General features: G+C 39.0%; 1 protein-coding gene across 1 annotated transcript; it reads left to right on the top strand.

Moving 5' to 3' along the window:
- The first annotated feature begins 95 nt into the window (after window positions 1-95).
- On the top strand, window positions 96-9356 carry MORF4L2 (mortality factor 4 like 2). Its single transcript, XM_056125768.1, has 4 exons — window positions 96-221; window positions 1586-1671; window positions 7076-7175; window positions 7810-9356. Exon 4 carries the CDS (start codon window positions 7834-7836, stop codon window positions 8701-8703), a length of 870 nt encoding a protein of 289 aa, XP_055981743.1. The 5' UTR covers window positions 96-221; window positions 1586-1671; window positions 7076-7175; window positions 7810-7833; the 3' UTR covers window positions 8704-9356.
- The last annotated feature ends 5328 nt before the right edge of the window (window positions 9357-14684 follow it).

Raw genomic sequence — 14684 nt, forward strand, 5'->3', positions numbered from 1 at the left:
GTCATCTCTGACGTGCGTCTCTTGTCCAATCATTTGGTAATGGAACATTCTAAACCTTAGGTAAGACGATTCTGATTGGCTAAAGGGCATAATCCCGCCTCCCAGGTGACGTGTCTGCCTATGGATATCAGTTGCCAGAGAAACCTGGCTTTACTATGGCGGTTGGAGGGACGGCAGTGAACACACGTCGGCCGCTGGGAAGAACTGGATTCTCGTTTCAGGTTTCGGGGTGGGGGTGGGGAAAAAGGGTTGGCGTTTTTCTCCTTTCGTGGTGTTTATAGGCAATATTAATTAATTAACATCTCTATAGTCGGGCAAGGCTTGATTGAAATTGGTGTTCGCCAACGCCCAGCTTGGGCTGGCTCCTGTTCTCTCAGTGTGTCGGTTTCCATGTTTGTAAAATGGTGATAATAATAGTATCTACCTCGGAGACGTGTGCTTCAAATGCGTATGCTGTATATTATTAGTGCGTATGAGGCTCTTGAGGCGAATCCTGATTCCCAAAGCTACTAGCTCTTGCGGGGGGGGGGATGGGGGCGGGGGAAACGGCGTTAGAGAATCGAGAGAAAATTAAAATTATGCTGATGCCTCGTTACGGTTCTTTTCCTGCCTTTCAACTTTTTGAGAAGAAATTAGGGATATAAGGAAGGCGTATAAGTCTTCGCCGATCAAATAATTCGTTGTTTAGAAATTTACGAAAAATAGCGGTGATTTGGAATTTTCCATATTGAAAAGTTTAAAAAGGGGGGTTATTGAGAACGGGAGCGAGCTGGAGATGAACCACACGCGATGAGTACTAGGCCGTGTTTCGATCCTAAAGCGTGAACGCCGACAAAAAAATATGGTGCAAGATGCATCGGGAAAATTTGAAAACGGATTATGTATTTTAGAAGGAATTGGCGTGGAGTTTTTCTTTGACGTAGTATTGGTACTGTGGTTTGTAAATCTCGTTTTGTGGCGACGTATGTGAAATTATTTAGAAATTAAATCATAAAATGCATGGGGTTGACTTCAAAATTCGCTTTTAAGTAGGATTTGCGTCTAAATAATTTCAGCGGGTGAGAAATGGGGAGGGGTAGATAGATGAAACAGAATTGATCCTAAATTAATAATCATTAAACCTAAGTTATAGGCATATGGATGCCTTACATTATTATGTTTTTTGGTATGTAATAAACTACATAAAATAAATTCCAAATTTCCCGTTATAAAATGCAGAAAATCAGTTATTGCGTGATCTTAAATCGGGAGTGGGGGGGAGCAGTGGGTGGGGTTACAGATGAAACAAGATGGCCTTCAGTTGGTAATTGTTGAAGCTAGATGATGGATTCGTGTAGGTGTATTATTTCCTCTGCATTTTCATTTATTTAAAATTATTCCTAACAAAAAGTAAAAAGATTACTTTGTCAAAAATTAGGATACATTTTCAAAGTAAGAAAAATTAGAAATAGAAAAAAGAACACTTGTACATTATTTATCAGCTTTGCTGTCCTTTGTGCTTGATAAAATGCTTTGGTTAAGGGAGGAGAAAAAAACATCTCATATCTTTTTGTATCCTTTCCTTTCTCCTTGTATGACCTTCTAGGCTATCAGAAAAGCTCAGTTTGTTGTGTGCTAAGGATCAGAACATCTGATCCTGATTGCAGAACCATCTCTGGTTACAGAAATTTTGGGTAAGTTTCTCTTTTCTCCCGGCCTAAGTTTTCAAGGTAATTCCACATAACCTAGCCCTCCAAAGACTATTTTGGAGGTAATATTGTGCCCATCTGAGCAAAACATCTTTTGGGGGAAAAAAAAGCAAAAAAGAAGAGAAAAATATGCTTGTAGTATAGAAAATGCCTGACACGGGACTGTTAAATCTGATGTTTCTGGAGCAAAAAGATACCACAATTGGTCTCCTATAATTACCACACATAAAATCAATATACGTTTTTTCTTTGTAACATAGCATACGTAGCATTTCTAGTGGTTAAGAGCAGTACCGAATTTAAATGCTGTCTGCCATTTACTGTTTCATCCTGGTCAAGACTTTTAAACCATTTTGACCCTAAATTTTCTAGTATATAAAATAAATAAATAGTTCCCACTTCTTAGAATTTAAAAAGAAGGGTTAGGAATGTGAAGTGCTAGGGCTGTACTTAGCACATGTAACTTTAAAAATAATTATGGCTCTATTTTTCCTTCTGGTACAGCCTGTTTTTACACATACACACTTCTAAGTGCAATAGATTTCTCTCTTTGGAATTGTAAAAATGTTAATACTGTTGGTTTTTCTTCTGGGTTTTTTTTCCAGAAGTAGCAGTTACTACTAGAACTGATTCTGAAGTTAGTTATGACTTCTAGCTTATTCTAAGAAGGTTTTGCATATATTGATTATATGAGGGGATTTCCAGAAGCTATGAGTTTCAGCTAGAGAATTGTGTCATAATCAGTCTACTAACAGCTTTTGAAAAAAATTCAGCCTTTGACTCAAATTTTCTGTTAAATATAAAATGCTCTGGGATCCAGAGAAATTGATATAAATATAACTGCTGTGTATATTTAAATGTTTATTCCAGCAAGCTGTAGATATTATTTATATACACTTTTGACACACAAAAGATGTTAACATTTGGAATCTGCAGGCCTGAATGACCCCATCACAAGATGAAGAAGGTTTTGTAACAGTTTGGTTTTCTTGGGAAGTCACTGCATGTTCTGAATTATTTTCCCCCAATAGAAAGCCCATTTGCTAAGAAGGGCACTGCCTTTGTGGAAGAGATTAAGAGGACATTTAGGAACAAAAACCCTTTTACAGGAGGACATTCGTGAATGATAAAGGGAAGGAAATGAGGGCTCTTGGACTTAAAGAAGACCAAGGTGACCTGAAGAGAGAAATCCTGAGGAAAGGGCCCTTACTTTAGGCCTCTGAGATGGTCAGAACCTAGAAACAGAAAAACTGGTCTGACTGGTATGCCTACTCAGTATATGATATACAGTGATAATTAGGTTCTCATACATGTGAGATCTATGAATATGAATAGATCAGAAAAGCAACCTGAATCTTAAATAAATGTAATTTAATATAACTATTTTTAGTCACATGGTTTAAGGCACTTGCCCTGCAAGTGACCGACCTTGCTTCTATACCCAGCATCACGTGGTGTAAATCAGTCTCCCCTAACACTGCTGTTAATGTCCCAAAACCCACCCCCAACATCCCCCAAATTTTAGTCACATAATTGATACTGAATATATTTTCCTTGTAATGTAAATTTTAAATAATGCAGATTGGCCTCAGGTTTCCTTTAACACTCCCAAATATCTTGACATCCCTCAGATTTAACCACTATTAGTGAACCTACTTCCTTAAGAGCTCTAAATATGTACCTGTCTGCAAAATGTATATGATTAAATATTTAATATTGTGATAGGTTTTTTTTATTTTATTGAGATCCTGAGGAGTTTTTATACGAATGTCACCCTAAAAGTATCGCTTTACAACATGTTATTTAAAATATCTTGTTCATTCGTACCATCATTTGCTTCCTTTTATGGCAGTAGTCCTTTTGCCTATGAAAGCCCGTATTATGGGTATCTGATACTTAATTTTGTGAAATCATTGATAAATCCTTGAGCTTGGCAGCTTTATTCAAGTAATGCTGCATCAAACATCCTTGGAACCCACTTAAATCAGATTGCCTATAAACAGTGATACCTCTGAAAATTAAATAATTCTAGTTCATTGGGAGGAAAGTACCTTAACAGACCTATATGTCTAATTAAGAGAGGTTAAGATTAAAGATGTAGAAGAGCAAGCATTTCAGATAAGTGGTGGTAAAGGTAAGCTGTTCAATATTTAATGTTAGGGGAAATTAATTGTTGGATAGCAATACAATACCAAGATATGCAGATGATTTGCAATCATTTTCTCTAGGCATGACATATTTTAAAAGGAAAATGGACACAATATGTTTATAACAAGAAAGTACACATTAATATATGTTTACACAAAGAAACTGACAATTTGGAATGAAAATTCAGCATACAGAAATACTTGGTATTTACTATAAATAAATAGTTCGGGGGAAAAGCGATAGAATCCATAAGAAAAAAAGGAATAATATATAGAATAAAACTTTTAAGAATACAAGATAACCAAATGTTTAAAGACAATTAAGATCGTGTTAAAGGCTGAATAAAATTATTTTCCCAGGAGTATAAATTAAATAGGTTCTTCACTAATTGAATTTGCCTGTATTGTCAAAATTGTGATTGAGTTAATTTCTTTGACATTATTTGAGGATATTCTTCAGATTAGACACATATATAATTATATATAAACCATATAAAGTGTTCAGTATATGGGACTGGTTCAATTTTGGTATATACCAGTAACAAAATGTTCAGACTCGAGCCTCCTTTGATAAAGAAAAAAACATGGAGCTGTGGGTATCTTAAGTTTGCCAACACAACATTGAAATTTATGCTACATATTTCATTTGTGTGAATGTACATAAAATTTTGAAACATGCACACTCGATCTGGAATTGAGGAGGGGGTGTGGGGTATTCAGGAATGTTTACATCTTTGATTTGGCGTGTTTGGTTTATTTAATTGGGGGTGGGGGTCGACTGTACCACCTACTGGGGGAAGCAGCGTCCAGAGATCAAACCTCAATGCCTCCAGATTCAAAGTATGTGCTCCAGCCCTTTGAATTGACTCCATACCCTCAAGAATGATTACATCTTGGTGCCAGCGAAATAGTATAGGGGATAAGGCACTTGCCTTGCATTTGGCCGATCCAGGTTCAGTCCCTAGCACCATATGTGGTAGTATCCTGAGCACAGCTAAGAGTAAGCTCTCAGCACAGCCAGGTGTGGCCCTATGTATCCTTTTTATTTGAGTATTCCTAGGTACATAAAGGAAATAATAGTGGTGCCGCAAAATTATTTGGGAGAAAATATATAGTATATAGCTTAAGGAAAATAGCTCAGTGGTTAGAGCACAAACTGGGAGGCCTGCATTTAAACAACAAATCCATTAAAAATATGTTGGAGCCAGAGAGGTAGATTATGGCACTTCTTGCATGCAGCAGGCCCTGGTTCATTCCTTGGTAGCACCAGGCATAAACCCTGAACACCAACAAGTGTGGCCCCAAAACCAGATAATGTTTTATCATTAAAACTTGAACAGGACTTAACAGGACTAGGAAACAGCTTAGTATTTGGGTATGGTTTGGATATGCTAGGACCCATGTTTGGATCCCTGGGGTGCCTGAGTGGTCCTGGTAGCCCCTGGCACTGCAGGGGACTAAGCTGTTCCAGGTCCTCACATTGAACCATCTACACCTCCTGAGAGCTGCTTTGGAGGCTCTTCCCCCCCCCCCCCCCCAAAAAAAGTAAAGAGCCAATGTGAGAAGCTCAACACAGATGTAGATCTTTGAAAAATGTGTCATGTGGCTGGAGTAATGGTAGAGCAGGTAGAGCATTTGCCTTGCATCAGCTAACCTGGGATTGATCCCCAGCACCCCATATGGTGGGCGTGGCTCAAAAAATTTATTTGCTTTTTGGGTCACACCTGGCGATGCACAGGGGTTACTCCTGGCTCTGCACTCAGGAGTTACTCCTGGTGGTGCTCAGGACCATATGGGATGCTGGGAGTCGAACCCGGGTCGGCCGTGTGCAAGGCAAAAAAAAAAAGCGTTTGCCCTACCCGCTGTGCTATACATTTTAAATGTCATTTATAACTTGAGTGGATAGACAAAATATATTTTAAATGATACATAAAATACGTTTTATATACAATACAAATATATTCTTAATAAATTTTAAATGTCATTAATAGCTCGTGGATATCAATGGAAAAAGTGCATAATTTTAAAATAATAGCCTGTGAAGCGAACCTGCTTATTAAAATAGAAGGGTAGCCAGCAGCAGGAGAGATAGTACATGTTAAGGTGCTTTCCTTAAATGTGACCACCCTGGGTCCCCAACACCTGCATGGTGTCATGTGGTAGCTCAAAGACCCCCTTTTCTTTCTCCCACTCCCCACATGCACATTCGTAAAATGAGTGTAGTGGTACTGACTGAATATAAGGTGTGGTACATAGCACTGTAGCACTGTCCTCCCCTTGTTCATCGATTTGCTCAGGCGGGCACCAGTAACTTCTCCATTGTGAGACTTGTTACTGTTTTTGGCATATCGAATATGCCACGGGGAGCTTGAACCCAGGTCAGCCTTATACAAGGCTAACACCCTACCCGCTCTGCTATCGCTCCAGCCCCACAGAAGTTGTAGTAAATACATGTAATAATTGGTATAACTTTGGAAGGAAGTAATTTTACTAAGCAAATTTCTAGGCCTGCATACTCTCCTGGAATTCTTAATGTAGGCAATTTTCATTTTTCCTGAGTGAAAGTTAAGAAATACACATTGATGTCTAGCATGAGCTCAATTCACAGTAGGCTTTTACACTGGAATTAAAGATAGGAAATTATGGTGTGCATGCAAATGTGTTTTCTCAGAATGGCTTACCCTAAAGCTTATAGTAGCTTCCTAAATTGTGCCTCCATTTTCTCCCTGTGTTGACTCACTTACCTGCTTTGATAGGGCTATTCTATATTCATCAGGGCCATAAGTGCTGCTACAAAAGATGGAAGATAGAGCTAACACGGGTCCTGGGGTAAATAAAAACTAAAGGCAGAGTTGCATATGTGAAACTAACACATGAAACAGTTAAATAAAACAATCTTGGGGCACTAATGTCAGTTTTATGTGGGATTAGAAATGGAAGATGTGGAGTAGAATAGTTTGTGGAGATTGATGAAATTGGGGGTCTGTCTGTATGGTATTGAGATGAAGAAACCTAATAGGGGCAGAGTAGATAATAAATACTAAGCCAGTAAACAGTGTTAGAACCTGAAATTGAATATGGAAACTATGTATTTTCTCTGATATGGTTGTAAATTATGATTTTGTTATAAATTCTAAGTTGCTTACATACTTAAATTTATTTGATCTTATTGTGCTTGTTATTTTTATTTTTTTGTATTTCATTTAAGTTTATCTTTGCCGATACCTGCTTTACTTTCTAGGTTTTCTCTCCCACCTCATCCTCCTAGAACATCTGGGAAGATCTGTAGGATCCCATCTGCGAAAACTAGGAGTTCTTGGAAGGGAAAGAAAATAATTATGTAAGTTAAAGGAATTACCTAATCTGTCAAATTATGTTCACCTTTGTAGCCTCTCTGCTGCATTTTACAGTGCCCATTACTAGCTCTAAGGGGATTCCTGGCTCTAACTTCTCACCCTATCTTTGAAAGTCATTATTTAACTGCACACCTCACATATAAGTCCAATACTGAATTTTCTTCTAATTCGGCTCCTCTTGATACAGTCTTCTCTTGATTATGTTATCTCTCCCATTCAGGGTTACTAGAATAAATGTACTCGTGAACCTTTACTGATAACTCTTTTACTTCAGTCAAATTAATATTTCTTACTTCATCTCACCAGTTTTATGTTCAAAGGGTCTGGATATCGACTTCAGTACTTCATAGTTTATCTAAAGTATACTTTTTTGAGTGATATTAAAAACTGATTTGTGGCCAGGTCTGAGGATAGATGGTGGAGAGAAAGTAATGGGAAGTGTGTGGATGAAAGGGGGGAATAGAAAGTCACTTAGAGATTATCCTTAGATAGGATTTAAATTCAGATTCCAAGAGAGTGGCATGTCGTTTTCTTTGGTAGACCTTTAAGAAGTGTGTTTTAAAGACCACCAAAGAAAGCAACCAAGTAAAATACTTTAAAATACTTTATGTATTACAGTGGTTGGAATAAAAACAGGGTTGAATGAGTTCCAGAAAGCAGGGTTCTCAGCCTCGTGGACAACAATCTGCAGAAGAAGACAACTTTAAAAAGCCAACTAGAAGCAACATGCAGAGAAGTAAGATGAGAGGGGCCTCTTCTGGAAAGAAGACAGCTGGCCAACAGCCGAAGAACCTTGATCCAGCTCTCCCAGGCAGATGGGGAGGTCGCTCTGCAGAGAACCCCCCTTCGGGATCAGTGAGGAAGACCAGAAAGAACAAGCAGAAGGCTCCTGGCAACGGTGGGGAAGGTGGCAGTACCAGTGAAGCACCTCAGCCCCCGCGGAAGAAGAGGGCACGGGCTGACCCCACTGTTGAGAGCGAGGAAGTATTCAAGAACCGAGTGGAAGTTAAAGTGAAGATTCCTGAAGAATTGAAGCCATGGCTTGTTGAGGACTGGGACTTGATTACCAGGCAGAAGCAGCTGTTCCAACTCCCTGCTAAGAAAAATGTGGATGCCATTCTGGAAGAGTATGCAGATTGCAAGCGTTCACAGGGAAATGTTGATAATAAAGAATATGCTGTTAATGAAGTTGTGGGAGGGATAAAAGAGTATTTCAATGTGATGTTGGGCACTCAGCTGCTCTACAAATTTGAGAGGCCCCAGTATGCTGAAATTCTCTTGGCTCATCCTGATGCTCCAATGTCCCAGATTTATGGAGCACCTCACCTGCTGAGATTATTTGTGAGAATTGGAGCAATGCTGGCATATACGCCCCTTGATGAGAAGAGCCTTGCATTACTGTTGGGCTATTTGCATGATTTCTTAAAGTATCTGTCCAAGAATGCTGGGTCTCTGTTTACTGCCAGTGATTACAAGGTGGCTACTGCTGAGTACCACCGCAGAGCCCTGTGAGGGTCTACTGACCACTCACCATTATGTCTGGTATCTGTAAACACTCTTGTTCCTAGTCTTTTTCTTGTATAATTGATGTCCTTTGAAATCGTTAATGTATAACAGGGCTTATGTTTCAGTTTTTCTGTTTTGTTTAAAACAGAAAATAAGAAGAGTGCAAATTCCTTTCTCATTTCAAATTTGCTACCAGTGTACGCAGTAATTAGACAAAGAAACATTCAGTAGAACATTGTATTGCCTAGTAAACAACATTGCTTGAGTGCTGGTGGTTCTATCCCTTTGACACTACACAGTTTTCTAATATGTGTTAATGCTACTACGTGACAAAATGCCCTGATTCCTAGTGCCAAAGGTTCAAGTTAATGTATATACCTGAAAACCCATGCATTTGTGCTCTTTTTTTTTTATGGTGCTTGAAGTAAAACAGCCCATCCTCTGCAAATTCATCTTTGTTGTTCTTTAGGCATTCTATCTTTGCTCAAGTTGTTAAAGGATGGTGATTTGTTTCTTGGTTTTTGTATTTGAGTCTAATGCACGTTCTAATATGATAGAGGCAATGCATTATTGTGTAGCCACGGTTTTCTGGAGAAGTTGATATTTTAGGAATTGTATTTCAGATCTTAAATAAAATTTGTTTCTAAATTTCAAAGCAAGTAATTTGCAGTGTGCCTTTAATTTTTACTGAGACTGAGAAGTCTGAGGTTCAGAAATAATTGATGTGGCATCAAAGAAGAGTTCGCATCCACTGCTGAAAGAATTCCTTGGGTTTTTCCCCGTTCCAGGAAAGTAGTACTGGGAGATCAAAATCCAGCACCTCACATATGCAAGGCAAGTGTTCTTACCACTGAGCTACATCTCTCTTTAATCACTTGTGGCAGCCAGGTGTGAACCCTTTCTGGCCTACTATTTCCCCATTTCTCCCCCCTTTGCTTCTCAGTGTAGGATTGCTTCCTGTTGCTTATAAGAACACCTTAGTTCCGTGTGCACCTTTCCTCTATGAGTTCAGTTTATTTAGTAGGTGAATACTTGTACTGTCCTATGTACTTACACAGATCTGTATTCCACCAGAGGACATGGACTGCACCTTCAATCACCTTACAGCCATTTGGTGCCAACAGTGGGAGCATACCTTAGTTCCAACACTGATTGTGCTCCTTCTATTTTTATAATTGCCCCCATAACAATGGGAAGTCTAGATTGGGGATTTGTGGAGGAGAGGGATGGTGTTGGAAGCCTATGGTTAAAAATTCATCTTATGTAAATTTCCCAGTGAAACCCAAGTTTCATTTTTTTAACAGGTAATTTTGTTAGTTTGGGGCTACACCCAGTGGTGCTGAGGTCTTATTACTGGCTCACTCAGGGATCACTTCTGGTTTTCCTCATGGGACCACATGTGCTGTCAATCAAATCGTGACCACGTGCCTGGCAAACACCCTATCTGTTGTATATCTGACCCAAGAAGTGTTTTTAAGTGTTCATAGAAAGTAGTAGTTTATTTCTTTAGAGGAAATAGATATTCTCTAGTTGCTATAGTTTGGAAAGTACTAAAGAAATAAGTAAAAGATATATAATTGTATGCTGGACCAGTTGAGATACTGACAAAGAAGTATATGGGACTCAATAGATAAATGAAAATAACTTCATTTTTAAATGTCACATTGTCATCAGAGTAGTTCTCAGCATATATTACTTTGCTAGGGTTGCCAACTTGGCACCATAGACTGGGTGTCTTAAGCAACAGAAATTTATCTTTTATCAACAGTTCTGAAATCAAAATGTCAGGGTTACTGTCACTGACTTCACGTGATTTGGGGGGTGAGCATCACACACCTTGCAATACTCAGGGCTTACTCCTGGCTCAACTCCCAGTTGCGGATTACTCATGGCAGTCAGTGTTCAAGGGATAATGTCTGGTATCATGGATTGAATCCCTGGGCTGGTAGTATGGAAGGCAAGTCCTGTGACTTCACATGGTCTCCTCTACTTGTGTCCTAATTTCTCATTAGGATGCCAGTCATACTGGATTTGCGATCATACTGACCTGATTTGAACATAATTAACCCTAAATACTGTCTCCAAATAGTCACATTCCAAGGTAATGGGATTTCATCTAATATGGATTTGGAGGTGAAAAAGGGGAAGGTAACAGCAGGATGAGGGGAGGGAGTGGGAGAAGAGAAGATGGAGGGGTATGATAGAATGGTAGGAGGGGAGAGTATAGAGGTGGGGTAGAGGGAACTGATCATTGGAATGGTAAGCAGCTGCATAAAAAGAATCGCCTAATGCAGCTATAATCCTCAGGACAGTTGATAAGGTGTATTGATAGTTTGGAGGACACAGGAAAAATGGATCAAGGCAAATGAATTTTCTGACACATGAAATAACCATAGCTCATATTTTCCCATATATTTTAGGATTATTGTGTCCTGTGGGACCAAGAACCTGACGAGCTAGGTGACTTCGGGACTCATCCACTCAGAGGACAGCTCTGAAGTAGTTCATGATACTCAGAAAACATTCAATAAGGGTTTGTTTTCCTTTATGATTTAAACTTTGAATAGGAGACCTAGGAAATAGATGGATCTTAGCTTGCATGCTTGAGTGTGTAACCGCATTTTAAAATTGCCTTTACATGAACAAAAATATAACCTGAGATCCAGTGATAGCATGTTGGCAGAATAGTAGCTTCAGTTATTACAAATCTCCATCTCACTTAGATGTACAAACATCTATGGCCTAACCTAGCATTGGTGCCAGAGATGATGATAGTTGTCATCAGAGGTCTTAGCCAAACTAATCAAGGATGAGATGCTCACTTAATTGACATGTTAACCCTTATTTAAAAGTTTTTTATTTAGTCACGATGATTTATGGAGTTATTCATACTTCAGTTTTAGAAATACTATGTTCTAGTACCAGTCCCACCACTAGTGACAACTTCTATGCACGAGGGTCACCAGGTTCCCTTTCACCCCACCTCCGTTAACCTTTCTCTGGCAGGCACATTTTTAAATTTGGTTGTATAGTTTGGATCTTCTGTTTTCATTGTTACTTACTCTGATTTGGATATGTAACTATACCACTCCATACCACTGTTACAATTAATCCCTACCCCTCACACCCTGTTATTTCCCATCCATCTCTTACTATCTTGAGGTCCTTTGTCCCTGTTGCTTCCATACAGTCACCCGAGACAGCCCAGAAGCAATGTCCCTGAATCCACGTAGTGTCTCCTTTAGGATATGAAGATCCTCATGCCTGCTACTAAAAGGACCCACAAAACGTGACCTTCGTTTTCTTGCTGCCACCAAATGTCCTTCATTCCCACCAAGGGACATTTGGTGTTTGACTCTTTGTTAGTTTCAGTGTCTGGGATCAAACCCAGGGCCACAGATATAAAGCATGTACTTTACCAGAGATCACCCCCAACCTCCATCTATCTTGATTTTTGCCAAGAAATACAATTCTCTTCAAAATATAAAAGGCCCTGGAATCAGCGTGATAGTACAGCAGGTGACAGGGCACTTCCCTTGCATACTGCTATTCCCCTGCACACCATATGGTCCTCCAATCCCTTCCCGGAATTATCCTTGAGCAGAGAACCAGAAGAAAGTCTTGAGCATAGCTGGATGTGGCCCAGAAAAAGAAAAGAAAGCATACTGGTTACAGCATCTTCTTGCTTAATATATCTGTCTTACTCTTGGATCTCTTTCTCTATAAGAACTGGTATGAGAAAACTTAACACAATGCATGTCTCAATATCTCAGTGATAATTCACTATTTTTTGGTTCATAGGTTGTTTCTTTTAATTCTAGATAATGTCTTGTTATTTTATTTTAAAACACCGTGGGAGCTAGAGCAATAGTACAGAGGGTAGGACACTTGCCTTGCTTGTGGACAACCCAGTTTCAATCCACAGCTTCCCATATGGTCCCCGAGTACCACCCAGAGTAATTCCTGTGCCAAAATAGGAGCATTACCTAGTGTGATCCCCAGCTTGTTCTGAATTAGCTCACAGCATGCACAAATCACCTAAAAAGTAAAATAAGTATCCATTTAAAAGCTTATGTTGCCAAAGACAGATTTCTGGTACAGAATCAGTGTTAAAAGACAATATTCTCTCTCCTGAAAAGTTTGGGTATAAAGGGTAAAAAATGTATTTGCAAAAAAAGTGGTTCTCAACCTAAGGTCCCTAGATTCTTGAGAGACTTTTAAAAGACCAGTAAGAACTGAAAAGCTCTTTCTCAAATTTCCTCTTTCTTTTTATACCTAATTCATTGTAAAGTACCTAGAATCAAATGAGCCATTTAAAAATGTAATCTAACTGTAAATTCTAATACTGGTCAGTAATTTGCTTGCTTGCAGAAATTGCATGCATTTTAATACATGATATGAAAGTCTGCTGAGGGAAACGGATAGAAGTTGGAGATGGTCTAGGATTTGTTCGGAAAATACAAAATTAGATAAACAATCTAGTAAAGTCTTTATTCTTACTCTTAATGTTTATTAGATAAACAGTCCAGAAAAAGTCAGGAAAGAAGCTCAGTGGTAGAGTGCATGCTTCATATATATGAGGCGCTGTGTTTGGTCACCAGCAACGCATGTGTACACACAGAAAAATCTGAAGCACTAAGGATTAAAAATATAATGTAAGCAACAGGTGTGTGACTCAGTAATAAGAGGACATGCCTCACCTGTTTGAGCTTAAGGCACTGCATAAAATAAAACTAGAACATAAATTTAAAAGAAAACTCCATTGATTCAGCAGAAAACAAGAAGGAATGGGGGAGGATGCAAGAAAAACATGGTAAATACAAGATAGCACTGTAGCACAGCCCCCCCCCCCATTGTTCATCGATTTGCTCGAGTGGGCCCAGTAACGTCTCAATTGTGAGACTTGTTACTGTGTTTGGCATATCGAATACGTCACGGGTAGCTTGCCAGGCTTTGCCATGTGGGCGAAATACTCTTGGTAGCTTGTCAGGCTCTCTGAGGGGCGGAGAAATTGAACTCAGTTCGGCCGGGTTGGCCTCGTGCAAGGCAAACGCTCCTGTGCTATTGCTGCAGCCCCGGTAAATACAATACACAGTATAAAAAATGGTATATCAATAATAGTGAAAATGAATTATACTTTTATTTTAAAAAGCCCTTAGGGACTATTCAGTTTCATGCATTTTCTTTTTAATTTTATTTTTATGAGTAGTTCATAATATTTGATTACATTTACTATTCGAACACCAATCCCACCACCATTATACTTTTCCACCACCATATTTTGGATGTTTTCATCCAGAACCACAACCCCTGCCCCAAAGCAGAACCAAAATACTTCATTTTGTATTGTTTGTTATAAACTGCTGAAAATGCTCAAAAAAACTTTCCTTAGAGGAGACTGTGTGAAGATTGTTGTATTTCACCAAGGGGCCATTAAGCCCTTCTATAAGAGATTACTAATAATGTTGTGAAGGGTTGTACCTTAGGTGCATGCATATATATATATATATGTGTGTGTGTGTGTATATACACACATACATACATACATACATACACACAGCAGTGGTTAGGGCATTTACTTTGCACGTGGTCAACCCGGGTTTGATTCTTCCATCCCTCAGAGAGCTCGGCAAGCTACCAAGAGTATCCTGCCTGCACAGCCAAGCCTGGCAAGCTCCCCATGGCGTATTCAATATGCCAAAAACAGTGACAATGATCACAATGGAGACGTTACTGGTGCCCACTCAAGTAAATCAATGAACAATAGGTGTACAGTGCTAAAAATAGAGTTTTATGCTTTTCTTAGAGATGCTCTTAATATCCAGACAAGTTGAAAATGAAAGGTTGAAAAGAGACTAGGCAAATACTAAGCAAAAGAAATCAAAATCCAATGGAGCAATATTTAAGAGCATTAGTATTCATCCACAGAAGCATGACGTATCACAAACACCATACATACTATCATATGTAGTAATTGTATTGAACTG

This window comes from Sorex fumeus, unplaced genomic scaffold (genome assembly GCF_029834395.1).
Source record: "Sorex fumeus unplaced genomic scaffold, SorFum_2.1 ptg000058l, whole genome shotgun sequence".
Lineage (NCBI taxonomy): Eukaryota > Metazoa > Chordata > Mammalia > Eulipotyphla > Soricidae > Sorex > Sorex fumeus.